General features: G+C 57.5%; 6 protein-coding genes across 6 annotated transcripts; 1 reads left to right on the top strand and 5 right to left on the bottom strand.

Annotated features, from left to right (window-relative positions):
* Window positions 1–178: 178 nt before the first annotated feature.
* Window positions 179–3,954, bottom strand: CHGG_02219 (uncharacterized protein; the record flags this gene model as incomplete). The annotated part of the gene is made up of 5 exons (XM_001228734.1): window positions 179–292; window positions 396–550; window positions 1,271–1,826; window positions 1,978–3,345; window positions 3,397–3,954. The coding sequence occupies 5 exons, from the start codon at window positions 3,952–3,954 to the stop codon at window positions 179–181; spliced, it is 2,751 nt and encodes a 916-aa protein (XP_001228735.1).
* Window positions 3,955–4,467: 513 nt separating this feature from the next.
* On the bottom strand, window positions 4,468–7,527 carry CHGG_02218 (uncharacterized protein; the record flags this gene model as incomplete). Its single annotated transcript, XM_001228733.1, has 3 exons — window positions 4,468–5,095; window positions 5,148–7,088; window positions 7,145–7,527. The coding sequence occupies 3 exons, from the start codon at window positions 7,525–7,527 to the stop codon at window positions 4,468–4,470; spliced, it is 2,952 nt and encodes a 983-aa protein (XP_001228734.1).
* Window positions 7,528–8,442: 915 nt separating this feature from the next.
* On the bottom strand, window positions 8,443–11,475 carry CHGG_02217 (uncharacterized protein; the record flags this gene model as incomplete). The annotated part of the gene is made up of 1 exon (XM_001228732.1): window positions 8,443–11,475. The coding sequence occupies one exon, from the start codon at window positions 11,473–11,475 to the stop codon at window positions 8,443–8,445; it is 3,033 nt and encodes a 1,010-aa protein (XP_001228733.1).
* A 1,339-nt stretch (window positions 11,476–12,814) lies between these two features.
* Window positions 12,815–16,993, bottom strand: CHGG_02216 (uncharacterized protein; the record flags this gene model as incomplete). Its single annotated transcript, XM_001228731.1, has 3 exons — window positions 12,815–12,868; window positions 12,950–13,311; window positions 13,870–16,993. 3 exons carry the CDS (start codon window positions 16,991–16,993, stop codon window positions 12,815–12,817), a joined length of 3,540 nt encoding a protein of 1,179 aa, XP_001228732.1.
* Window positions 16,994–17,980: 987 nt separating this feature from the next.
* CHGG_02215 (uncharacterized protein) lies at window positions 17,981–19,015 on the bottom strand (the record flags this gene model as incomplete). The annotated part of the gene is made up of 2 exons (XM_001228730.1): window positions 17,981–18,690; window positions 18,769–19,015. The coding sequence occupies 2 exons, from the start codon at window positions 19,013–19,015 to the stop codon at window positions 17,981–17,983; spliced, it is 957 nt and encodes a 318-aa protein (XP_001228731.1).
* Window positions 19,016–22,401: 3,386 nt separating this feature from the next.
* Window positions 22,402–23,987, top strand: CHGG_02214 (uncharacterized protein; the record flags this gene model as incomplete). Its single annotated transcript, XM_001228729.1, has 2 exons — window positions 22,402–23,280; window positions 23,409–23,987. 2 exons carry the CDS (start codon window positions 22,402–22,404, stop codon window positions 23,985–23,987), a joined length of 1,458 nt encoding a protein of 485 aa, XP_001228730.1.
* Between the last annotated feature and the right edge of the window lie 1,453 nt (window positions 23,988–25,440).

Genomic DNA, 25,440 nt, shown 5'->3' with positions numbered 1-25,440 from the left:
AGGTATATCTTCCGCTGTCGGTACCCTTGGTCTCCGAGAACAAGTTTTTCTTGTGCTGCCGTTCACCCCCAAACCTGTTCCTTTTTCACTCAAATTTACTTGTACTTACCATCCACCCTCAACGCAATGCCAGCCCTCAGGCTCTTCCGGAGAGTTCCACTCCTTGAACAGTAGAAAATCACTCCTTGAACAGTAGCCCCACCTTTCTGCCGGCGAAATACCTCACCGCCTGCCACTTTCTGCCGCTGGCACCTGCAGTGAAGTCACCGGGTCCTCTACCTCCCTCCAGCGACTGTGAAAGCCAAGGGGCAGACCAGAGGGAGCGGCCCCTTTGCGGGACAAGAGACTAAGGCACCTGAGGCACCGCCTTCAACTGCGCCAGCTGTCCTACAGACCTCAACGCCACCAGTCCCAGCATCAGGGACAAATCCGAGGCCGGCGAAGCCGTCAGTTCGGCGCAAACGTTCCCAGTGGGAGGAATCTGGTATCGACGAGTTGGAGGAGGAGGCTGCCCTGGTGACGGTCAGGCCGGCCAAGCGGCCGGCTACATCTGCGGTCCAAAACACCAAGAAGTTATTCAGCTAGCTGCTAAAATGGCAGTCGACTGAGGGGGTGTGTTGGATTCGCCACATGGAACCTTCTTGCGGATACCAGTGTTGGAAGTTGTGGCAATTGAAACACGGAATCTCGGCTGCCGATGCGCTAGTGCAAAAGGGGTTCTAGGGGCTGAACAAGAAGCAATAGAAGGAGGTCAGGGCGATGCCCGCCACTGAGGATGAAGACGGAGCAATCAATCAATTCTTTCTCCCCGATCTTTCCGTCTGAGTGTCGTTTCCAAAAAATTGGAGGTCTAAGCATTGGAAACGCAATCCCCCTACATAAGCCAAGAGTTTGCCCAAGAAGGCGCCGCAATCGAAGTACACAGGGAGGTAGGTAGTAGTTATCGTTGATGTGATTGCTGATTTGATAATATTATCGTCTTCGATTGTGTTCCCTCTTCCGGAGATAGCGTCAACAGATCGATCGACCTGACCTGACTGACAAACACCAAACCACCAAAAAAATCCCATCTCAGCCTTACACATCAACTCCAACCCCTCCCCACCCATCCATCAATCCCACCGCCACACCCCCCCCCTCTCCTCCCTCAACCCCCCAATCCCCCCATGCCTCCTATTCAAATGCTCATAACACAACCCCCCCGTCCCAAACGTCTCCATACACACCCAACAAATATGCGTGTTGCACCCCCCGCACGTCATATGATTACACCCATCCACCTTCTCAATCGGCGTCTTGCACTTCGGACAGTCCTTCACCCCCAGCGCCCTCTTCGCCCGCTCGAGCGCCGCATACCCCCCCGACGTGACCTCCTTGTGCTCGGCGCATGTCACGCTGGCGGGGTGCGTGGCGTGGCAGGCGGTGCAGGTGGCGGCGAGGCATTTGCTGCATGTGAAGGTGGCAGGACCGTCGTTGGAGGTGGAGGAGGACGGGGTGGTAGCGGTGTTGGTGGCGCGGTAGATTTGCGCGCAGTCGGCGGTCGGGCAGTAGCGGAAGAGGGTGGGGTGGCAGCGAATGTGGGCGGCGAAGGAGGCGGCGAGGATGGCTTCGAAGGTGGATGAGGAGGAGGAGGTCTTGGAGTTCGGGGAGGGGCAGGGTCTTGCCGCAGTGGCCGAGGTTGCCGACGCAGGTGATGCGGAAGGCGGTGCCGGTACCGGAGGCGGGGGCGTGGCAGAAGTTGGTGAAGCAGTCGCTGCAGTAAAGGTGGTTGCAGGAGGTGCGGATGGGCTCTTCGGCGTCGGTCCAGCAGACGGAGCAGGTCGTGTCTGTGTCGGAGGGTGTGGTGACGGGGCCGGTTTGCCGAGCTGCGACTATAGCCGTGGCGGCGGCGTGGTCTGCCTTGGACCCAGTGATGAGAATGCGTTTCTGTGTAGATACGATGTCAAATGTCGCTTTGCCGTCTCCCAGCTGTGATACCAATGTCTTGAACCCGCCTTTGCAGGCCCATTGGAATCCTGCCGAGTCGAGCTCAATGACATGGCTGTGAGAGACGGCGTTCTGGAGCAGGATCTCGAGGGCTTTCGTAGCCCGCCTGTTGGCTGCGTCTGAACCGTACAACCTGAGTTGGGATTTGCGCTTGTCGCGTACAATGACGACCCCATTGTCTTGCTCCACTTGCTTGAGCTTCTTGTATTCCTTACCATTCCTTTCGAGGTTGGCATGCCACAGATCTTTATCATCCTTTCTCGCCACCTCGCCCTCAACGATGCGGTCCAGGGTCTTTTTGGCTTGTGCTAGCGTCGTACTGTCCTGGCCCTCTAATTTCAAGACACGATATCCCCGGTGGGGGGGATAGGCAACATAATGGAGGGACTGGCTTTCCCAGATGGGCTTTTGTAAGCTGATCCGACCGCTCAACGCGTCGTATATCCGAGTCGATATTTTGAACTTGGCAGTTGTCATGAGCTGGACCGTCAGTTTGGCCGTATCGCTGAAAGGCAACAGCTTGCCGTCGAGAGAAGCCGTCGCCTCTCTGGCGTGTGATTCTTCGAAGAAACGTGCTTGGGCTTTGATACGTTTTCCCTTGCCGTTGGCAGATACCTCCCACCACTCCAAGGGACCAAACTGGGTCAGCATCGACTTGACAGTAGCGCAAGCGTAGTCGAAGTCGGAGCCATAGGTCGGCTTCCCCATTGTGACACGGCGCGGACTGTCAAACTCGGGGATGACTTGGAGGATGTCTTTTATCCTAGCCGTGCCGGGCACGTCCATCAACATAACAGTCCAAGCCAAGGGGTTCCATCGATCCTGTTGTCCTTTTGGCGGATTCGCCTTCACGACACAGTCGAGCACCTCGTATACCCCGGCCTTGAACTTCTCGTAAACCTTGTGCGCTTTGTCTTCGGTCCCAAAGTTAAGCCATGCAACACAAGTCGGCCGGTGCCAAGAGCAGTGAAGCCTCCTACGGTCGACTCTGTACAAGCTCGACCCTCGTGGCGTGGGAACGGGGATGCTGACTGCTTCGATCCGTGAGCCGGTGACAAACAAAGAACCCAGCCTGGTGCACGCTGTCTTTGCAAAGGCTGGGTCCTCGACCGTGACGTCGGCGCCACAGGTGCCCGACTCTGGGTGCACAATAACCCTCACATTCTCCGCCTCAACCGCCATTGCCACGCCCGACAACAAAACGACTACAGACTCCGGGGAGCTGGCTGCCGGAAGGTTGCTCAGGCGGATAGCGGAAAAGTCGGACGGGCAAGACACCTTAGACACAGCGGCGCCGCCCTCGAAGCGGGCCAAGACCCCCGAGAGCTCACGAGTCCAGTCGTCGTGAGAAGGCTCCTCCTGTACAAAAGGTCAACTTCGAAGATTGAACATTTCAGTGAGGCGGCACACCTTGAACTCAGATTCTTCCGCTGCCAACGGGGTTTGGGGTTCAATTCTCAGGCCCGCAAAACTCGTCTGCATGGCCTGTTCTTCATTCCCATCCTCATGCCTCCAGTTGGAGCCCGCCGCGGGGCTCGCCGTGGGGTGTGCAAACGGACAAACGGTACCGTTTTTGCACGCACCTCTGGCAAAGAACTTGCAAGCGGCTAGAGCCCGTGAATTGGTAGGACGTTGGGGCGTCGGCTGAACCACTGGCAAAGACTGTGTCATGGGCAGAGGAAGAGGCTGGACCATAGGCAGAGGCGGAGGCAAAGGATCACGCCATGTCGTTGGCGTTGGCGGCGCCTCGTGTGCGTAGAAGCAGGAGTCCCCTCTCGCGCAATAGCCAGCGGCGAAGTACTGACAGCGTACCTTTCCACTCGAACTTGGTTGGGCCGGTGATGGCGCATCCTGACCCTCGTGTGTGAATTGGCAGCCACTGCCCTTCAAGCACAATCCACGGGCGTAGAAATGACATGGCACGCGGCGCACCGTTTGGCCCGGTCTGTTGATATCTTGATAAGTCATGACGGTGCTGGAATATGCAGATATCAAATGATTTTTGTTGTGGACATGAGTGAGTTGTGCGAGACAAATGTGGGAAAGGGTTTGCCGGTCCCATAAGCTGTGCGAGATGTTGGGTATTGTCAGGCGGAAGGGGTCAACTTGAAGTGATTGGATCGAGGCTCACTTGTCCGTTGGTGCCGTGGTCACACAAGGCTCTGCAGCCACGCGCTTTGGCTGCGCGCCAGAGCAGCTGTGGCCCAATGCGCGCTTGTTTCTTGTTTCTTCTTCTTCTCCAGCCTGTCATTGTGGAACATCTCGGTTAGGCCGGCATTGAAATCTAACTTCGTGTATTGGGAAACTTGGAGATCCAAGTCGTGAAGATCTAGGGCCAGATCGATATGTGAGGATTTATGTACTTCTTTAGTCATCTCAATACACAGGCCATCTCACTCGAGAACCGTGTCTTCTGTACTCTATCCTAACCCCACACACGCACCTTCGTTTTGCCCCTTGAGTTTTCCGATCCCCATCTACTTATGCGTAACCATTCCCCACAAGCCAGGCCCTGACACCCTCAGTATCCCTCGCCTTGTAGGCGGCACGGCCCCGAATCTTGTCCTTGACCTGCTCCAGCGTGCGGTCGAAGCCCTTGGTGCTGACCCCTCCAGGGCCAAAGAAGCGCTCAATATCAGCCAGGGTCTCGGTATCCGTGAACCTCGGCAGGCTGACATTCACCATGCGGTCGACCAGAATTGGGTTTCCGCCCAGCTTGGCGTTGAACTGATCCCAGTTGTCCCGCAGGAAAGCCCAAAGCAGCGGCCGGCCGGTGCGGTTGGTGGACAGGACGCCTGCGAAGATGTGCATGTCGCCGGGCGGGATGACGTCGGTGGCAGCTGCGGGCGGGGAGGTGTTGAAGAGGAAGGGGAGGAGGGTCGTCTTGATGATGTCCTCGTCGCCCGTGTGCCCGAGGGCCTGAAGGCAGATCTCCTTGCCGTCGATGGCGGGCGTGGTGAACCACTCATGCTTGAGAGCCTTGACCGTGGCTGAAGGGTCCTTGAGGATGGCGGCGCGGTAGATGGGGGCACGCAAGTCAGCGGGGATGGGGGAGGCGGAGGGGTTGGATTGGTAGGCGGACCAGCGCTCGAAAGCGGCGGCGGTGACCCTGTGAAAAGTTAGCATGAGCATCAAGGATGGGACGTAGGTGAGGGACGTACTCTTCGTGCGAGTTCACAACAGCGGTGAGAAGCAGCCGCTTGCGCAGCAAGCCGGTGTTGAAGTCCTCATCCTTGGCGCTCTCCCAGCCGACTTGCTTTAGCGCTTTATCGATCAACTCCAGTGTAAGCTTCGCCAAGCCATTCTTAATCTGTTCATCATCACCGAAGATGGACTTGAGGGTGCCAATAGAGTCCAAAGCCTGGCTGAGGACACGGTAGTGAGTCTCGCCCTTGAGGCCTTGGATGAAGGAGAGAAGGGCCCCGGTTGTGGCGTAACCGGAGAATGCAAGGTCGGCGGCGGAGCCTGTGATGAAGATTTTGTCCTCGGTTGTGAGGTGATCCAGTTGGGTACCAAGGAGCTTGAGACGGGACTCGGGGTAGTTGACGCGGTAAAAGCCGGTGGCATTAGAGTTCAACTGGTAGAACTCCTCGCTGATGCCGTCGAAAGTCGCCTCTTTCGTCGTAAGAGTGAGTGGCTCGATGCCCTCGGAGCCAACCTTGCCTTTGACGGCTAGCGGTACCCACCAGGTGGTTTGGTCGTCCTCGGGCTTGACGTCGCCGGTGGAGAGGAAGCGGGATTGCTTGACGGAAATCTGCTGCTTGCCCTCGGTGATGCTCAGTACGGGAAAGCCAATCTTTTCGATCCAGGGTTTCATCATGCTGTTGACATCAACGCCAGACGCCTCACTGAGCGAGTCCCACAAAACCTCCGTCTTGGCATTGCCATAGGCATTCTTCTTGAGGTAAATGGCGATGCCCTTCAGGAACGTCTTATTGCCGAGGTTGGACGCCAACATGCGGATCATGGAGCAGCCCTTTAGGTAGCTAATCTTGTCAAAGATCTGGTTGACGTCGAGGGCATCGCGGACCTCGACTTGGATGGGGTGAGACGACCGAACGCTATCGAGCGAGAAGGCCTGGTCCATGCCCTCGTTGATGAACTGCGGCCAGACCTCCCAGTCAGGGTGCAGATGGTCGGTCGCCAGCCAACCGGCCCAGGTGGCGAAACCTTCATTGAGCCAGAGCTCGTCCCACCAGTCCATGGTTACGAGGTTACCAAACCACTGGTGGGCAAGTTCGTGGGCAACGACGTAAGCAATCCTGTTGCGGAACCTGGCCTCCGAAAGCTTCTCATCGAATAGGATAGCCGTCATCCGGTATGTGACCAGACCCCAGTTCTCCATGGCGCCGTGGGTGAACTCGTGCACGGCAAGAATGTCGCTCTTGGGAAGAGGGTAGTCGATCTCAAACTGTTCCGAGAAGTAGTCGATGATCTTGGGAGCATGCTCCAGCGCCCACCGGCCCTGCTCCTTCAGCCCGCGCGTGGTGTAGACACGAACGGGCAACTTCTTGCCATTGTATTCGCGGTCTGTGAAGGCCTCAACATACTCAAAGTCTCCAACGGCCCACGCAAGGAGGTAAGTGCTCATGACCGGACTGCGCTCGAAAGAGACGACCTTCTTGCCTCCATCCACAGGCTTCGTTTCCTTCTGGGGCATGTTGGACAAGGCCACCTGGTCCTCCGGGATCTCGAGGGCCAAGTCAAAGGTTGCCTTGAGGTTCGGTTCGTCGAAGCAGGGAAACGCACGGCGTGCATCGCATGCCTCGAACTGGGTGCTCAGCATGTAGTGGAACTCGTCATCGCGGGGCACGCTCGGGGCGGCCGGGGCAGCAGGCTTGTACTGGCTGCGGTAGAAGCCAGCCATGTCATGGTTGAGCTCGCCGGTGAAGTCGATGGTCAACGAGACATTGGTGGACACGGGCAGTTCCTCGGGGAAGGTGATGGTGGACCGCTGCGTCTTGGTATCCTCGGCGAAAGTGGTCGACTCCCATGACTGTTCACTCTTGCCCTGAGTAACGACAATATTGGAGTTGAGTAGCTTGAGCTCCAGAGTGTTTAGCACGATATCCTTGGTCGGCTTGACCAGCTCGCCATCGATCCTGACGTTGTTAGAACAACAGATATCCAACCGGGAACAACCGTTGAGATAACCTACCTGACGCTGCCCTTGTAGGACCAGTTTTTGAAGTCGAGGTCTTTAATCACGAGGTCATAATGAGCAGGCTTAAAGGTATCCGGGAGGATATCTCGGTCCGTCATGTTTGCGAGTCTGTGTCTGAACGATGCGTGGGAGCAATACCGCCGGGAGCTGACGATGAGTGGTGCGGGGGCAGAGGCAAACGCGGGGCGGAGGGGTAGTTTGCAACTTCTTGGTGGGGGCTTCGAAGATAGCGAGAGCGAGGACAAGGGTCTCAGACGAGAAATATGCGAGTGAGCAACTGCAGTAAGCACAGAGAGGCGGCTTGACCGAGGCACGTAGTTGAGAGACGGCGACGGAACTAAAAACCTTGCTCTGGCAAGAAGACGCAAGGAACTCATGGGAAGCTCTTGGTTTGGGGTCAGGCGCTGTCCGAACCCGGCTCCACTTCAACCTGCACTCTACCCCCAATGACGGCAGCGGCGGGACAGGGAAGGACTTTGTGAGAAGCCGTCCGAACAATCGCGCGTTGGGGGGACAAGGGGGTGAACCCGCCAGAAAGTGGGATGGGAAAAGAAGCGTAACGAAGAAAACTTCAACGCTCAAAAAGGCATCTGCCATTCAAAATCTCAAGACCCAGCTTCCATTTCTGGATAGGAAATTTCGTTAGGACGACGAAAAGATGGGGAAGGAGGTCGGTCCCGGCACGTTGTGGAAGCCTCGTTGAGACCCACTGTCCTCGTGCTTTGGGCGGATCTGGGCTGCACAATAGTGGAGCAACCAGATTGCAGCGCCTGTGCGGAAGCAACAAGGCCCGGCGCTATCCGCTGAAAATGCAAAATCTCCCAAGAGCACGACGGGTTAAACACCAGACGACCCCGCCCTCCGTGAACGATGCAGGACCGCAGGACCGAAGCTTCGGAGCCGGAGCCCGGGGAAATTGTTACACACACAGTCGCGCTGAGTTTTATACATCTTTTGATGCATCGAATCCCCTCATAAAATACGTAATACACCACCACAGGCATCATGCTTTTACATCCCCGTATTTTTTGTCCCCTCCTTTTGTTGTAACAATGATAGTAAGCACCCGATCACCGCCCTTCGCTCCAACAACAGCAGTCCCTACCTCCGTTTCATCCACCTTTCCCTCCCTGTCCGCCCTGGCATCCATATCCAACGGGTCTCGCCAACCCCCCTTTTCATCCTCAACACCCACCCATCCCAGCTTGAACCTCAGCCCCCGCAACGCCTCCTCCATCCCATCCCCCCCTCGACCCCCCAGCCCCGACGCCGCCGGCAAGACCTCAAAAACCTCACTCCCCGCCAACAAGGTCATGACATCCGCAATGCATGTCAAGCTCAGCCCCCACACGACACAGTCCAAGTCCGCCGCAGCGGCCGCAGCGGCCGCAGAGGCAGGACCAGAACCGGAGCCAGAAGCTAGCCGCCGTGCAGCTCGGCTCCCCATCCCCGTCCCGCCCGCCCAGCCCACAGCAGAGAGCAGCAGGATTCCGGCCAGCAGCGCCTGTAGGACGCGCGTTGAGGTGGCGTCCTGCATCATGGCGCGTGCGGCCTTGCGGGTCGGTCACGGTGGCGGGGACGAAGTCGTAGTCAATGTTGTTGTTGGGGTGGCCGTCGAGCGTGGCATTCAGGCTGCCGCCGAGCGTGACGGTGCCGGGTGTGTTGCGCGGGCGGCGGTAATCGGCGTTGAGCGACTGCGCGCGGATGATGCCGTGCTGGCGGTGGATGGCCTCGGCCACGCGGTGTTTCTGGGTGAGGTTGGTTAGGGAGGAGAGGGGGAGGGAGGTGGGCGAGCCTGGCGTGGTCAGGAGGCTGAAGAACTGGTCGACCTGGGCGGGGCCCGACACCAACATGGCTTGATAGCCCAGATTGTGGAGGTATATGTCTTCCGACGGCGCGCGCCCGTTTAATCCTGCGAGGTTGAAGGTTTTGTTTGGCCGCAGCGCGGTAACTGCTGCCTGGGTGCCGTCGACGATCCGCGGCGGGTTGGACGGGTCGATCCGTAGGTCTCGTCCGAGCAGGTGCACGGCTACCTCCACCGCCTCGATGGTCTCGTTGCAGCCGTACACGGCGAGGGACGAGCCATTGACTGCGGGCGAAGCTGTGCCCCAAATGTAGAGATAATCGGCCGCACAATTCTCTATCGAGGGCCCCCCGACCCCGCTGGGATCCCCGATTTCGGGCTCTTCTATGGTGACACCGCTAACCCCAAGCGCAAAGTCTGAGTTGTTCGAAGAGAAGACTGAAATGGTGCAGGTCTGGTCTTTGTCAACTTCATAATCGTGGATGACCGTTGCCCCCGGGATTTCCACCGTCCAATGGTGGTTTTCTCTCATGCCGGATATCATTTCTGACGAGTCGTAAAACCTGCAGTTTAGTCGGGATTGCACGGCGGGTATCTGAGTCGTGACATTGAACGGAGCATCGAGTGACAGCCCTGGATCCCCAGTTTGGTTTCCAACAAAGGTATGTTCGAGTCTGAGAGTGGGAAAAACCAACTTCTCGTATGTAAAGGCTGGGTAAGACATATTCTTGGTCAGAATCAGGGGCGCAGTTATCAGGCCCCATTCGCTGACCTCGTACTCCCGGCTGAGATATGGGGCGAAGGAGTCGAGTAGCTGGACCCGGTTGGGCGACGACAGGTCAATCGACTTGATGCTGTAGAGCGATGCCGAAAAGACCGCGAGGAGGGATGCCAGTATGCTAGCCGCCGTTGCGGTCAAGGCAACCAGGCTCCCCGTCCTTATCTCGGTAATGAGAGTAGCCGGAGGTAACCTATCGATTAGGTTTAAGCAGACGCTGGACGGATGTGATGCTCCCCGCTGTCGACACATGGCCTTGAGGGGTTGTTGGGACCGCGTGATGATGTCGACGGATGTTTGATAGCTGCTAAGAAGGAGCACAACGATGGCAGGTCCGTACGACCACACCACGTTGAAAAAGGTGTCGTCGGCAGTGATTTCGGCGACGCCTTCCACACTATCACGCACCTGCGCCCTCTGTGGCACGGCCTCGAGCACTATGATGGACATAATGACCGCGAGGATGACTGCGGACCGTGTGAAGGGGTGAATTATGATGGGTATTTTGGACGACGGGTTACCATCATGGATGCTAACAGGCGCGGTCGGCCCTGAGCGGCGGGTCTGTAACGGGTGCGGCCGCCACAACCATGACACTTTCATGCGGCTCTCCTGATCAGGGGCTCCCTCGATTCTGGTTTCACGCCGCATTCTCGATTTTACTGCTGTCAGAGAAGTCCATCGTTCCCAGTCGTGCCGGTTTGTTGCTAAATCCGTGGCCATACCCGCGATCGTATTGGGCGCTCGCGGGAGAATTCCCCCTCGTGGTGTGATGGCGGCCAGGATGGCGGCCAGGGCCGTCGACACGGCAAAGGCAGCCGCCATACAGTGTGCCGTTAGGGGGCGGACCGTTAGGCGATCCTCGGGCCTGGTGAGCGTGCCGTTGATGGTCTCCGAAATGGGTACCGTCAAACCACTGTGGATGACTTGAATGACGTACTCTCGAAAAAACGCGGCCGTGAGCTTCTGGAGCAGGCCTTCATCGGCCAGGGAAGACGGGTTCGGTGTTGGGGACGGGTCGAAGAGAAGGAGCGCCAGCAGCATGCGTTGATCTAGATCAAGAGTAGACTCTCTACCGCAGAACCCTGGCAGGTGGGGCATTCCGCTGCACAGATTTAGGAATCCGGTCCCGGTGTAGTCGTAGTCCATCCAACCCATCAGGTCTGCAACGCTGACGTTGCCCAATTTCCCCGGCTGTGCATCCCCAAACATAGTAACGCTTTCGACAGATCCAGCTTGAGAATGAATGACCAGGTTAGCCATGTCATATGTTGGGGTACACATGATTTGCACCGAACGCTTCATGGTCAGGTCTATTTGGGGATGGTAGATGCCGGAGATGCGCGTGTTATTTGTCGGATAGTAATCCTCCTCCATCTCGACAACTGCCACTCCGATGCGAAGGTTCTCCGGGCGGTTGCGGTCTCCGTTGCAATAATCGACCCAGTAGCGGCCGACTGTGCGTGTTACAGTGCTCGACGAGTTCACGTCATATTGGTGATAGCTTAGCTTGCACCCTGGTGTCTGAATGGCGACGTCTATGTTATGGCCAGCCACATTGCTAGCAAAGTACCACGAATCGAGCTCGGCACTCTGGCACTGAACATCGACAGAAATTCCGCTCACAGTAGTAGATATCTCGGCCTGTGTGTCGATGGTACTGCCATAACTAAATTCCTGGTAGGCGAAGTGAGCCGAGGTGCCGTGGGGTTTTGGCAGTGTGTTATTGACAAAGGCCGTCATCGTCATGAAGGCCTCCGCGGCAGTTAGCGGGAGCGAAGTCGTGTCATTTGCAAACGTGCTTTCGAGCATCACTGGGATTCGTTGTGTGACTGTGAGGGGAGAAGGGATGATGAACGAAGTCGACAATGCCAGGGCTGCGACGAGAGCAAGTTCCGTAACTGCGGACAGCAACACGAGCCAGTCTTGGTGTTTACATGCCGTAAGCAGAACTTCATGAGGCCACATCTCGAAATAATCCAACACGATAGCCTGCTTGACTTGGGCGAGCGTCTTGCTCTGTCGTAACCTGAGCCAAGGGGTGGTAATTCTTTGCCTGGGCCGCGACGCGAGCCCACAAAGCTGCAAGCACTGTCAGGGCAGCCGTCGGACCGTATGGTCCGGGGATACCGTAGGTGGTGACTTGCTGGGCCCAAGGCCCTGGTTCTTCCTGGGACACCCAAAACAGGACCCTCAATGGCGAGGACCAAGGCACCGTAAGATAATTACAAAGCCAACGAGGGCTCGCGAGCGTAAATACAAGGGCCGCCATTGCGAAGCCGGCGCCGTGTTTACAGGGTCGGCATCGCCAGAGCCCCTTGCGCCAGTCGATTGGATGAACCATATTCCATTGTGCTCGTTCTTCGGGCGGAGATAGGTAACTTGGTGTTGGGTAAATGGCAGGTGAAGGGAAGTCAGTCTGGTGTTCGGGCAGTGAGGTGTTCGGCGTTATTGGCTTTGTTGACTGTGATACTATGTTCGCGGTCCTGTCCCGTTGGCCGAGAGTAAAGCAGAGCTTGGAAAGGGGCGGCACCATTTCCCAGGTCTGACCTGATGTTGAACGTGGTTTGAGGAAGGATGAAGATTGATGAAGATGGGAACAAGCAAACTGTCTAGACAAGGGGAGAGAAACAGTGGCAGGGATTAAACTCTATCTCTTGGGGCTTTGTAACATTTGAAGACTGCGGGGGTGGGATTCGCGGTCTCGTTTCACATAAATTATCCCGCAAATAGACCCCCTTGGGCTTGGGGGCCGTTTATGAGAGTGTACCAAGATACCTACCTTGCAGATGCTCAGGGTACAAAACTTTCGTAGCCTAATTCAAACCCCTTTCCGTGTTATGTACAGCCCAACCACCGTACCCAACCTGTGGCCGCATTGGGCCATTTCATCCTATTCCGTACCAGAGAATAAGTACACAGGTCTTCAGGCCCTGTGCACTTCAACGAACCGCTCTCCGGGTTCAAGTTGCCCGAACTAACCTTCCCATGGTTCCATTCAACTCCTAGTACAAATGCAGCCCGTCCATTCTCATCTTATAATAACCGAATGTGCCCGTAAAACATCGCCCCAGACCTTGCTTCACAATCCCACCCCTGCCCGGCACCTCCCCGCCGTGCGGCCCTGACCACCTACCTACACAGAAACACCATCACTCACCCTCTCGCAGTGGTGGACACTCCGTTTCACAGCAACAATTAGCTGGTACCCGCCAACTTTGATCTCGTCAGCGGCCTTCAAATGGTTGTGAGGTATACCAGGGGGCGGGTGTGGCGTCAAGCGGGATGCCGGAGCCGAACGGTTCACGAGCGGACCACGTAGCGTACAAGTTGCCGCACGGGGTGCTCTGGAGGTTGTAGAGGTCGAACCCTTGACGCCAGCCACACGCAGATAATCATGGATCTCGGCAACAGCACGTGTACCAATGGTTATGTCTGGTCCAAGCTTGTCCCATCCCGGCGGCGAGCCACGGGGTCGGCTGGGTCGGGCGAAAATGATGATGATGTTGTTATCGATACAGTCTACGAGCGCGCCCAATTCGACGCTGCCCGGCTCGCCCAGGTTGAAGATCGCCACGACTGAGCGGTAATGGGGGAGTACAGGTACATGCAGCGCCGAGTACATCTAACGCCGCCTGCACCTGTGCCACCCGGGCCGCCAAAGCCAAATCCACGAATACGAGAATCACATGAAGCAATTAACCGCCGAAGTTGACAAAATTGGATGTTCTCAATGAAAAAAAGACGCTGGATCCTGCCGTGCGGCAGAGCGCCCTATGTACGTGGATGCGGGACTGGGCTATCGAAGCAACTGAATGTGCGAGCAAACAAAACAATGGAAACCAGAGCCCATCCTCCCCCAACCCACCAACGCCATGGAGAGAGAAGAAAAAAACAAGCTTATGCCAGGGACAAAAATCCGTCGGAGCAATGAAACAATGCAAGACCAAGACCCCGGGATGACGCTTCCGCCCCCCCCCATCAATTGTAGCCCGTCAAAATCCCCCCAATGATCGATACCGTTGCCCAAGAAGATGCACGGCCATTTCCGTCCCGGTCCCATCCCATCCCCACGGGCATTCGAACCCAGCCCCTGCACCACATACCTAGTTTGCAACGCCCACCACCGCTTCTCACGACACCACCAGTACCCCACCACCTCACGGCGGCAGCAGCTGCCCTCCCTCCTCCACCTGCCTCCGCAACCTCGATCCCACCACAACCCGTGCGCATCCCGATCCACCACCGACACCCGCCCCATCATATCGACCATATCCCTCACCTTATCCACAAACTCTGCCAGCCCCAAGCCCGCCAACTTCTCGCCCGCGGTACTCGTCGCCTTCACCTTCTCGCTCGCCGACGACGCCGCCAGCCTGGCCAGGACATGCCCCCGCAACCTGCCCAACAGCAACCGCAACACCGGCTCCCTGGGTCCTGCTGAGTCACGCTGCTGCTGCTGCTGCGGCGGCGGCGCGGGGGTAGCGGCCTCGGCGCTCGCGGCGAGGAACTTGTTGACCAGCGCGCGCAGGTGGTGTTTTGTGGCGGCGGGCATGGAGCGGCCGGTCTCGAGGGCGGCCATGACGCCGTCGGCGGCGGCGTCGGGGGTGAGGTCGGGTTTTTCGAGGACGGCGAGGATGCGCTGGGCCTCGGTGCGCCAGGGGGCGCGCACGTCGCGCTTGAGGAGGTTCTTGCACTGCAGGAGGATGGCGCCGGCCGTGATGATGCGCCGCGTGAGCTGGCCTGCTTCGAGGATGCGCTTGTGGTCGAGGAGGAGCATCTCGGGGGTTTCGTCTTGTGGGACGGGGGCGACTTGGGTGAAGAGGTCGACGAGGAGTTGGGCGTAGATGCGGTTGGCGGTGAGCCGTGAGGCGGGGTGATTGATGCCCTCGGGGTCGCGGCGCGCCGCCTCCGCTAGGCCCTTCTGCCGCGCTGCGCGCCACGCTTTGGTGGCAACGGAGAGGTCGTGCCTGCCAGCTTCAAGGTCGTCGGCGAAGGTCTTTGCCTCGTATGTCGGGGCCTGTTCAATGAGGCGAGGCGCAGCAAGTTGTAGCAAGTAATTGGCGTAGTCACTGAGCATGACGTCAATGAAGCCATTGAGGGCCTCGAGGCGGTCCACGTAGCTGCCCTGGTTCAACTTGTCCTCCACGAGTGCCTTGACCTCGTCGTCCCTGACAGGAGCACAGAGCTTCGGGAGCAACGTCCCCATCGCCTGGAAGAACTTCTCGTACGAGAAGCTTCCCATGCTGAACTGGCGCTGCGCGATGTCGGTATCCAGGAGTTCGCCGATAAACGTATGCATCGAGTTGCCGGGCTTGACAAGCCGTTGGAGCTTCTCCCGGGTCAGGTCGGCAACCTTCAACAACAGGTAAAAATGGGCTTCTTGGTTGTGGGTCTCCATAGTGGCGCGCATCTCGCGAAAGAGAGGTGCAAGCAAATGCTCCTGTTGTTTGTGGTATTCGTGCGGTTCGGTGCGGAACTCCTTGTTGATGGCTAGCTCATGGACCACGATGCGGTTCTCGGGTAACAAGCTCTTGGCATTGGGAACCACGACGTTGACGCGGAAGGGCTCCGGTTTCTTTGATGGCGTTGCCGGTGGCGTTGGGGTCTGTGTTTGTGTCTCGTGGTTATCCTCGACGCCGAGGACCCCCATGGCCGTCTCTGTGACAGAGGGATCCGCCACACGCGGTTTAGTGTCCCCCACCGGCTTCTTTACCCTCGTCTTACGGGCAGCCTTTACGGCGTCCGCGACGAGTTTCTTCCCCCTGGATGCACCAGCTAGCTTCTTGATCCTTACAAGCAGCAGGAGCTGATTGTTACGGATACTTTCCTTGTACACTTGGTCCACCGAGCCGTCCGTGGTGTCTTTCACGGACTCCCAGATGGCATCCAACTCAACGAACTGCATGACCATCAAGCCGACCAGCGAACTCGAGTCGCGAGCTTTCCATGCGATCAAGGCATTGTAGAAGGTAGCATAAACTTCGGGGAATTCTCCGAGCAGCGCTGGTGGGGGAGTGTAGTTGTTAAAGGCTGTCAATCGGCCGAGGATGTTCTCGAACAAGACGAGCAGATCTCGCGCCTTGCCGACGAGCTCTTGCGATTGAGGATTTGCGAGGTTGTCTTTCGGCATTGGATGGGCTTGGCCTGGCCCAGTCTCGTCCAGGATTTCCGTTTCTTCCTTGTTGCTGAGCACTTGCGACGGGTGGCCGAGGATGAGAAAGGCGCTCAGGAAGGACCGCACCGCAGCCATCTCCTCCACCGACCCAGGCTTGCCCTCATCGAGTCCACAAATGCGAAGGATACGTGCGGTCAATGCCAGCACGTTCTCCTGCGAGAGCAACAGAGTCACCTCGTCAAACGATGTCTCCCGAACCGCATCCAGAGACAAACCCAGAGCCGAAAACTCGGCCACGGACTGTTTCCTCTTGCCGGCTTTCCAATATGACTGTATCCTAGAAGCAGCGGCTTCTTCGGTCAGGGGAGTTGGCTCGCATTCCTTCTCCTCTTGGACTTCAGGCAACATCGCATCCGGCGAGGGGGCCTTGCGGGTCCCAAGGCTGTGGCCGCGTTCTCTTCCCTTCACCTTGGCCGCGTTTCGGCTGCGCAGCTCTTCCCTCCTCCTTTCCGCCTCGGCAAGGCGCTCCTCCATCTGGAGCTTCATCTTGCGAATCTCCTGTTCGCGCTTCTCCTTCATGCTCTCAGCGACCGCCTTCGCCCGCCTGACCTCCTCCGCACATGCGGCGGTAATCTCGGCAAGGTTGCGCTCCCGCGCCTGGGCGGCGGCAAGCGCCCTCTCTTCGCTAGCACTGGAGTCTCTTGGTGCGGCCTTGGCGAGTGCCGCTCGAAGGCGCACCTTTTCGGCGTGCGCAGCACGGTCGGCAAGCCGTGCCTTGCGGTCCTCGAGGATTGAGGCCCGGCGGAGATGTTGGGCAATGTATTTGCTCTGGGGCCCTCCATTGAGGCCATGCCCATGCGAGGATCGCGAGTGGGCAGAGGATATGCTGTTGCGGCGCGACGAGGCGGCGCTGTCTTTGCGCCGGGTCTGGTTCATCGGCCGGTAAAACAGTCTTGCTGCAATATGCGGTGGCGGCGTGTACACCCTTGTATCCTCAACCTCTCCGTCGACCAATTCCATCTCCTCCGCAGGCGGCGAGAGGGCGCGGTCTGCGTTCGCCATGGTCATGTCTGCAGCCGGTTGCCCATTAGATTCTTCGATGTTGCGAGCGGGATCGGTCAGGTCTAGCGACGGGCGCCGCATCGTGATTGACGTTCGCTGCGGGGTTCGGTCGAGGCGGATCGCGGATTTGCTCGGACTTTCAGGGAGGAAGTCTGGAATCGATATCGGATCGGTGTTGTGTGGATATGGGCGTCTTTCTCATGGACTTTGATACAAACGGCAATCTGTGGGTCTTAGGAAGGCAGCTGCAGAGTCGCACGCAGGAGAGAGCACGCCTGGATGACGAAACACTTCGACACGCTGTGGCGGACACTGGGTAGGTATTTAGGGCGACCCCTCGGGCAGAGTTCGAAGCTTCGGAAACAGGAAGAAGAAAAAATATCTGGTTAAAGAATGTTACGGAAGAAGAAGCAGGATCGATGAAAACTAGCGCCGATGGGTCCTGATCTTATTGTTTTGCTGACAGAGCAAGAGGATGAACTCAAAGGCATGGCAAAAGAAGAACAACGGTGGAAGGCTGGGGAACCATGATGACGGTAGCAAAGCTCCCACACTGCACATTGAGTGGTAAGCTGCAGTGCGGGCAGGTGGGGCACGTCACGAAGCCCTGGCGAGCGCGCTGAGGCGAGCGAGGTCAGGCAGGGTAGTTTATTCCATACACTAACAATTTCTTGTGTGAGGAACGAGGTTTTCTGCTAACCCAAACCAAACAGACCAAACACCCCTCTGAGACAATGGCCTGTCAACCAGCGAGCACGCCCTGCAATTTCGGTCTTGTGACGCAAGTTCCTCCAACTCCAAAACAACACTTTGTTCTCGGCTCAAGGCAGCCATGTCGGCCAGACCGAACAAGGTCAGAGCGTTACGAGAACATCCATGCCCGTATTCTGTCCCCTTCCGTTTGCAGAAGTCAATTCGCGGACCGTGTTGCCGCCGTCGTCGCTGCGCAAGAGCAGCAGCACTTCGTTATTGGGACCTCACCGATTAGGTAGGTCGGCACACTGACGTGATGACATCTCGGGTGTCATACACTAGATAAGCATTCCTGAACGTATCCTTATGGATGACTTATCCCCCAATGACATTTCCTCGCTGCATCACGACCTCCCGCCCGACGTCGAGCTCCACCACCGAACTATTAATCGTCAAAGGCCGACCAAGAGAATTCCCCCTCCCTAGCCGCGACCCCTGTAATTCATGCACCAGCCTCTCGCCCCAGGTTGAATCCCCCGGCAACTCCGGTGACATCCAAATCGAGTCATCGATGACCATCTCGGCCTTGTCCACGCGGACGAACACTCCCCGGTCGCCTTTCCCGAACCGCTTCATCCTCCACCGGCTTGACGCCGGCGTTGTCCCGTCCTCGCCGCCCCCGCGCCGCCGTTTCCGGCGCCACATTAGATACCAGACCTCCCCCGCCACCAATAACGCCACCATAAGTATTAACCCGATCGTCAACCCGGCCGCCGCCGCGGGGGTTACGTTTGAGAATGGCTCCTCCGAGCCCGAGTCTGCCATTGTGGTCGCTGTTTCCCTTGCCGGGATCACTCGGGATATTGTGGGCATGGACGGCGCCGTGGTGCTGGGGACGTCTTGCTGGTGAAACGCCGGCTCGACGAGCAAAAAGCCCGGGCTGGACAGGTCGGGGTCCGAAGCCACAAACTCCCCTCGGCCCGTCGTGGGCTTGAAGCGGAGCACATATCTCGTCTCGTTGGCGAACTGTGCCGTTGGGGGATCGGATGTGACGAGCTTGAGGTTGCCATCGTGGGCAAGATTGACTGACCCTTGGCAATGTTAGCGGCCCTGGCCGAGATGAGATGGTACCTCGGGAGGTTTGCGTTTCCTTGCGGACTTACTTGCCAGGCACACTGCCACCGGGTCGGGTCCGGGCTTCCAACTTGTGAGCCACAAATCGTAGATGCTGTTGTTGAGGGCATTCCATGAGAAGACCACCTCGTCTCCGTGCGTGTAAGTCTCGGCGAAATCGGGTTTCTCTCCATCCGGCGTGTTCCACAGGTATTGCCTCCGGGCATCACCTGCCTCTTCCTCTCTTCGGACCGGAGGCGTAGCCTGGTGGCCAGTTGGCCGCCCCCATATCGCCATGTTAGGATTTTGAGACAACGGGATTATGATGCACCGAATGTGTTGCAAGGCGCCGAGACATCCAAGTCGCACCAAGTCCAGATCACAATGAATGAGTCAAAGCGGACATCTTAGAGGGTTTATCTTTTCGGGCAGCTACCCTAGTATTCCTAAGCTTTCCCTGCTCTTCTGCTGACGCTGCATCTTTTTCACCGATGGATCCTTTCAGGGAAACCCATTGCAGGCGGCCGATCGGGTCGCAGGCCGACAATGGCAGCTCGTGCACGGCTGGACAAATTGAGTCGTCGACATGCACGTCGAAGCGCTTACTCGAACCAACAGGCGGCGGACGGCCCCCAATATTGGTTGGATTGGTGGCCGAGGCCTAGCACGGCGCTTCTACCATCCTCCTGGGAGCCGCGATGTGACGGGGGCACCAATAGCACCGCGCCAACTTCGTCGACCTCCACGCGTCAAGCGAGAGAATACACGCGAAGATGCCGCAGCCAACGCCGCGAGCCGGACTGGGCCTGACAGGTTGTGGCTGCGGTACAAAAGTGCCTGGATTGCGACTGCCACTTCTTGTATCTTGGATGGCTAGCCCGACCTGCGGCCTGGGTTGCTCAGCCAGCTCCCGAGACATATCCATATGCACCCTGATGGGTATCAGTCGTATTGGGGTGCAAGGCACCTGGGAAGGCGGATTATATTTCCCATTCGACGACTTACAAGCCGCCATCTACATGTCCCCTCCTCGCCCGTCAACACGAACCCACCCGTCTGTTTTAATAACAACGCAACATGAATGCACATGCAATATGCCCCGCCGCCATCCGATCCCTATCACATGCATACACGCACGCACGCAACACCGTCTGCATCCCAAGAAGGTTCATGTAGCGTAGCCATGCACGGCGTCCGATCCGCTTGTGCAACCCGATCTTGGCTACTGCTGCGCATCCGCGACCCCGCCGCCTCATGCACCCCTGTCACATCAACCCAAATGTACAGACAGGTAAGTGTGTGTGCCATGGGGCGTTTCACAGCCGACCCGGCCCCGCCAGAAACCTGACCTGCCCGCGGGCCGCATCAAGGGCGGCCCGGTGGATTTGGGGCGGAGATGTACGCCGTTGCGGTGAACGGTGTTCGGGTGCGCAAGCCGCCACGTGAGGTTGCTGGTGGGCTTCGCCCGGGGCTTCTTTGTGGTGGCTATCTACTGCTCGTCATCTGAGTGTCGGTAGAGCGTCGGCGGTCGCCACAGCTGCGCAGGAACTGAACTGAGACTCCTGGCCGGGCTTTGAGCTGAGCTGATGGGGTCCCTGGAGGGCGCTTTCCGCTCTCCTGCCGTTGTGTCTGTATCGTAACATGGGCGTCTCATGACCTCTCTTACCGTTCTTCCCGGCCTCAAAAACCTGATATTGTGCCCATCTCGCGCCGGAGGTGTGGACATTAAAGGCGTGAATAGCACGGGATGAGTCTGCCCGCTCTTCTCCCCCCTACCTCCCCTCTCCCCAACCGTCCGCCAACAGTCTTCAGAGCGCGAGGTATTACCTACTGCAGAATCACCACATCGTCATCGCCAACGCCTGTTTTTGTCTGTTTTTGTCCGCCTCTGAGCCGTTTCGAAATTGATCACCGGGCATCCGGGCATATTTCAGGCATCATCCCGTCTTCTGTCGGGCATCACCCGGTCTCATTCCGTAGGTTCGGCCGTCAACCCCCCGATCCGTCCGTCACACGGTGCGCCGGAAAACGTGGGTTCTTTATGTCGCTGTTGGAGGGATGGACACCGACTCCCTAGCCGTGGACCATCTGTTTCTGTTCTTTCTCCCGCCGAAACCAGTGGTCAACTCACATTCCGCACTGCTTCCTCCAGCCACTTCGGCCCGGACACCGTGACCGACGTCATCCCAGTAACTAGGCCGCCTGCATCACCGGATATCCGCCGCCCTATTTCGCAGATCGGCGCCCTTTGTCCTCGCCGTCACTCCGGTCTTCCAAGTTCAGGCGCGAGTTAGGGAATAGGATGTTTCTGATGAAGAAAAATCCAGGAAAGTGCAAGACCCGTTGTTGTTCGTTATCTGATAACACTCGAGAAAAGACGCGTTCCGCATGTTGGGTTCCGTTGCCGATCTGTCACGGTGTAAGGTTGCAGCAAAGCTCGAGACTCTGGGCAACGCTGGAAACTTAAAAGCAAACCCATTGTGGGAGGTGCTAAAAATAAATAACTAGCGGCCAAGCCCAGGTCTATGGGGCCTAAAGTGACAATCCCGAGGCGGGACACGATAGATGGGACGGGAAGATTGATGAGGTGCCGTCGTCGGGAACAGCCTTCTCTTGGTGCTTTGCCCTGTCGTTCGCAAAAATGGGGGTCCCCGACATGCCGACGAGGTTTTCGCCGCTCAGTATCAGCATGATCAGGAACCTCGGTCAGCAAGCTTTTTGGACGAATGCTTTTTTCTGACGGTTTCAGGGGTTGATCGCCTCTTCCGGACACAGTGCACGCACCTTGCTGCGGCTGGCGCGAGGAAAAGGGTTTTCGCCGTCTTGGAGTCCAGAAGCGGCAAAGGCTCAGAAGCTACAAGATTTCTGTCGGGCTGAGGGTCCGACGAACGCGAAAAGGGGGCCGTTGGAAATCCACCCCGGTGTCTTGGCTGCTTTAAGGGGGATATCTTCAACAACGGTTGACTTAACACCTTGAGAAGGACAGACAATCTGACAAAATTTCGTCATGTTCAAGGGCCTGGATCCCCAATGGAACGATCAGCTTTCCAGACCTCTAAATGTGGCGCGCTGAAACGCAGGACTCAAGATTTTCAGCAGCCCTGTGGGACGGGAACCCCAACTCAGCCAAGGCACCGTGTCAATCCTGCTCCACACAAGAACGCTTATCCCGGGTCTGAGGGGACAATCGGCGCCGCAAAAGGAACTGGACAAACCAGACGAAGGTCGAACCCTGCAGAAGGCATGTGGCAGTGGAGGCAGCACTGCAGCCATCCGAAGTGCGGCACCTGTTGTCTCCCCAGCAAAGTTCCGGAATCATCCAATCAATGTCGTCCCCCATGCTCACTCTTTTTTGGGGGGCTGTTCAGGAAAAGGAGGGAGGGATGGCCGGGAAGCTGAGTTGAGAATGGCGTGGCCTGGATCTCGTATTTCTGTCCCTCATTTCCTCGGGCTTGCTGTGAAAGCTGTTTGCTGACACACGCCCAATTCTGACCCTCTCGACTTTTGTCTTGTGCCTCCATTTTCCGGCGGCATCTTCTCCTTCGTCGCATTCCACGGGTGGTCTTGTTTCAACATCTTTTCCGGGGGGAAATGCTGGCGCATGCCGTTGGACCCGCTGCCACCCCATGATTTTGTCCAAGTCCCTCCATGGCCCAGACCGCGTGAGGACGCCCTTCAACAAAATGATCACTCGGAAATCTTCCCTCCTCCTCTCCATCGCGACCATCAGCCTACTCATCCTTCTCTACACCTCGAGGATAGGCGGCTGGTCCGGCCTGGACGAGCCCTACTACCGCCCCGACCATGACCATCACGACCCGCACAAGAGCCAACATGCCCCTCAGGGGAACCCCCACGATACCCCCCATCCTCCGCCTCCGCCGCCGCCGTCCGACCCGGGATGCGAGGGCTTCCCGGACACCAGCAAGGTGCTGCTGGTCATGAAGACGGGCGCATCCGAGTCCTACGCCCGCATCCCAACACAGCTCATGACAATGCTCCGGTGCCTGCCCGACTTCCTCATCTTCGGCGACATGGAGCAGAACATCGGCGGGCAGCGGATCCACGACAGCCTCGACCAGGTGCTTCCCGAGGCGCAAGAAGGCAACTCGGACTTTGACCTGTACCGGCGCCAGAAGTGGTGCCTCGTCGACCAGGAGGTCTGCAACAAGCTAGGCGACCCGGCCAAGGAGGGGTGGAACCTGGACAAGTACAAGAACGTGCACATCGCTGAGAAGGCTTACAAGATGCGCCCCGACTACGACTGGTACATCTTTGTTGACGCCGACACCTACGTGCTGTGGCCGAACCTGATACAGTGGATCAAAAAGCTGGACGCGAAGAAGAAGCTGTACCTCGGCAGCGTGACCTTGATCCACAACTTCAGCTTCGGCCACGGCGGCTCGGGCTACCTGGTCAGCCAGGCCGCCATGAAGGACTTTGTGGGTGCCAACCCTGGGGTCGCCAACGAGTACGATCTGCAGGCGCAGAAGGAGTGCTGCGGTGACTACATCTTTGCGCGCGCCTTGAAGGACAAGACCGACGTGGGAGTCCAGCAGATGGTAAGTCTCCTTTATCCGTTCTTGCGCAGAGGAAATAGCAAGCTCGCACGACTAAGAGAGTGGCTCCGAATCCCGCTACACACTCCATTGCCCCCAAAGAATACATGCTGACCACCCCCCCCTCACAGTGGCCCACCATCAACGGCGAGAAGCCAGCGACGCTCCCCTTCGGCCCATCCCACTGGTGCCACCCGGTCGTGACAATGCACCACATGAACGCCGAAGAGATCAACAGCTTCTGGCACTTCGAACGCAAACAAACTCGCAAGCAAACCACCCGCCCCCTCCTGCTCCGCGACATCTACGACGAGTTCCTCGCCCCCCACCTCAACGAGACGCGCGCAGACTGGGACAACCTGGCCGACAACCGCTTCTACCTTGACCCGGAGCGCAAGTGGTCCGACTGGCAGCTCAAGCGCACCAAGAAGGCCGAGGAGTACAACGAGCAAGAAAAGAAGGCGCACAAGTCCTTCGAGGACTGCGGGGCGGCGTGCAAGAGCCTCGGCGCGGGCGACTGCTTCCGCTACAAGTACGTCGACGGCGCCTGCAGCATCAGCAACGCCTTCATCATGGGCAAGCCCGTCAAGCCCGCCGACGACGACAAGGACCGCACCATGAGCGGCTGGGACATGGATAAGATCAAGGCGTGGATTGCCGAGCAGCCTCCCTGCTCGGATGATGTCAAGTGGCCCAACGTCAAGACTTGAAGGCGGGGACGGAGTGTCCCTCCCTCCGCCCTCCGCCCTCTTCTTCCCAGGTGTCTGTCATTAATAATGGGCGAGGCTGGGCTGTGTGGGGCTGATGGGTGAAGCATCATGTGGCCAGTTCGCAGGAGATGGAGCCGGTGGGCGTAACAGGTCAGGGCAGGGAGTTGGGAGTCGCACAGTTGCATCATACACTACACCGGCGCCCGCTTGATGGCTGGAGGTCTCTGTTGTTGGATATGGAACACCCAGGGCGTATTTGGGTTGGGTGTCTTTGGCGTTTACGGAATTTGACGTCTAACGATATGTCGGGCCCCGAATTGGGTATAGACCGGGGGTCATGACGGTTGCATTTCCCAGTTCCTGTACAAACGAATAGATGGAGAGCTGTATGTAACGGGCTGGTATACACTAAAATCGTATTGCATACATGTAGACATGGATATAATCATTCCGCCGGCATCTTGTTGCCTTCCATGATCCATCTTGCCGCTTCTATCTCGGCGTTAGACTGTCCGACACATCCCCATCCTATTTTCTTCAGGTTGTCAAGGGACTCTGGAGTAGTACCGCAGAACCTCATCCCCATAGATCATACATCAGGTTCGACTTCGTGTCTCCAGCCCGAGATGGTGAAAGATGCAGGGGGACTGTCGAATGATCCATCCCCTTAAACAGCCAGCTCCCAGCTCTGATGCTGAGTTATTACCCTCACCATATCGGTTTTTTTTTTTTTTTTTTTGGTTTGTCACACAATTCTCGGCATCAATATAAGCAATGCGTTTGTCCGCGGTGCCTGAAGAGCCCGGGCCCCCGAGGACAGCGGCGCGCAAGACCGTCCGCTTGGTCTGCCCCGAGCCGGAGGATCCTAAGCCAGAGGATCCCGAGCCAGAGGATTCTGACCCTGAGGATGCCGACCTTGGATTCGACATCATCATACATCAAGGATACCGGTTCATTGAACGGGCTCGCATGCGGTCCGAGACCCGACAAGGCAAGTAATGCTCCCCTATATCCAAGCCCGACAATGGTGGCGCCTTGGCTACCTATTCGGCGATTCTCATCCCATGGGGGGGATAAGATGGACGAGGAGAATGAGATGAACGGCGATTATCATCCTCTTCGGCGGACTTCCATATGGTCCACACTACATCGCCTTCATCTCCATCTACAACACCGCTATCTACAGCACTCTTTAAGACGACTAGGTAGCCAAGGAATAAACGCCATCTCTGCTTTCCGAGAGGCTAGCAGTTTGCGCTGCTGTACAAAGCGGAAATAGCGAAACCGCTATGTAATTTCTCATGTTCAGGCTCACCAAACTGTGGGGGGTAATCAAGGAGGGTGGGCGCACAATCGGTGCCACCATTATCACAAAGACTATCGCCTCAACATTCATTGGGAGATAGGGCTTCCCCACGTTTGTCTTTGGCGGGGTTACTCTAACGCTTGGGTG

The sequence above is a fragment of the Chaetomium globosum genome, genomic scaffold, assembly GCF_000143365.1.
Source record: "Chaetomium globosum CBS 148.51 scaffold_2 genomic scaffold, whole genome shotgun sequence".
NCBI lineage: Eukaryota > Fungi > Ascomycota > Sordariomycetes > Sordariales > Chaetomiaceae > Chaetomium > Chaetomium globosum.
Note: the sequence above shows the minus strand (reverse complement) of the source record. Positions and strands in the feature narration are given on the sequence as shown.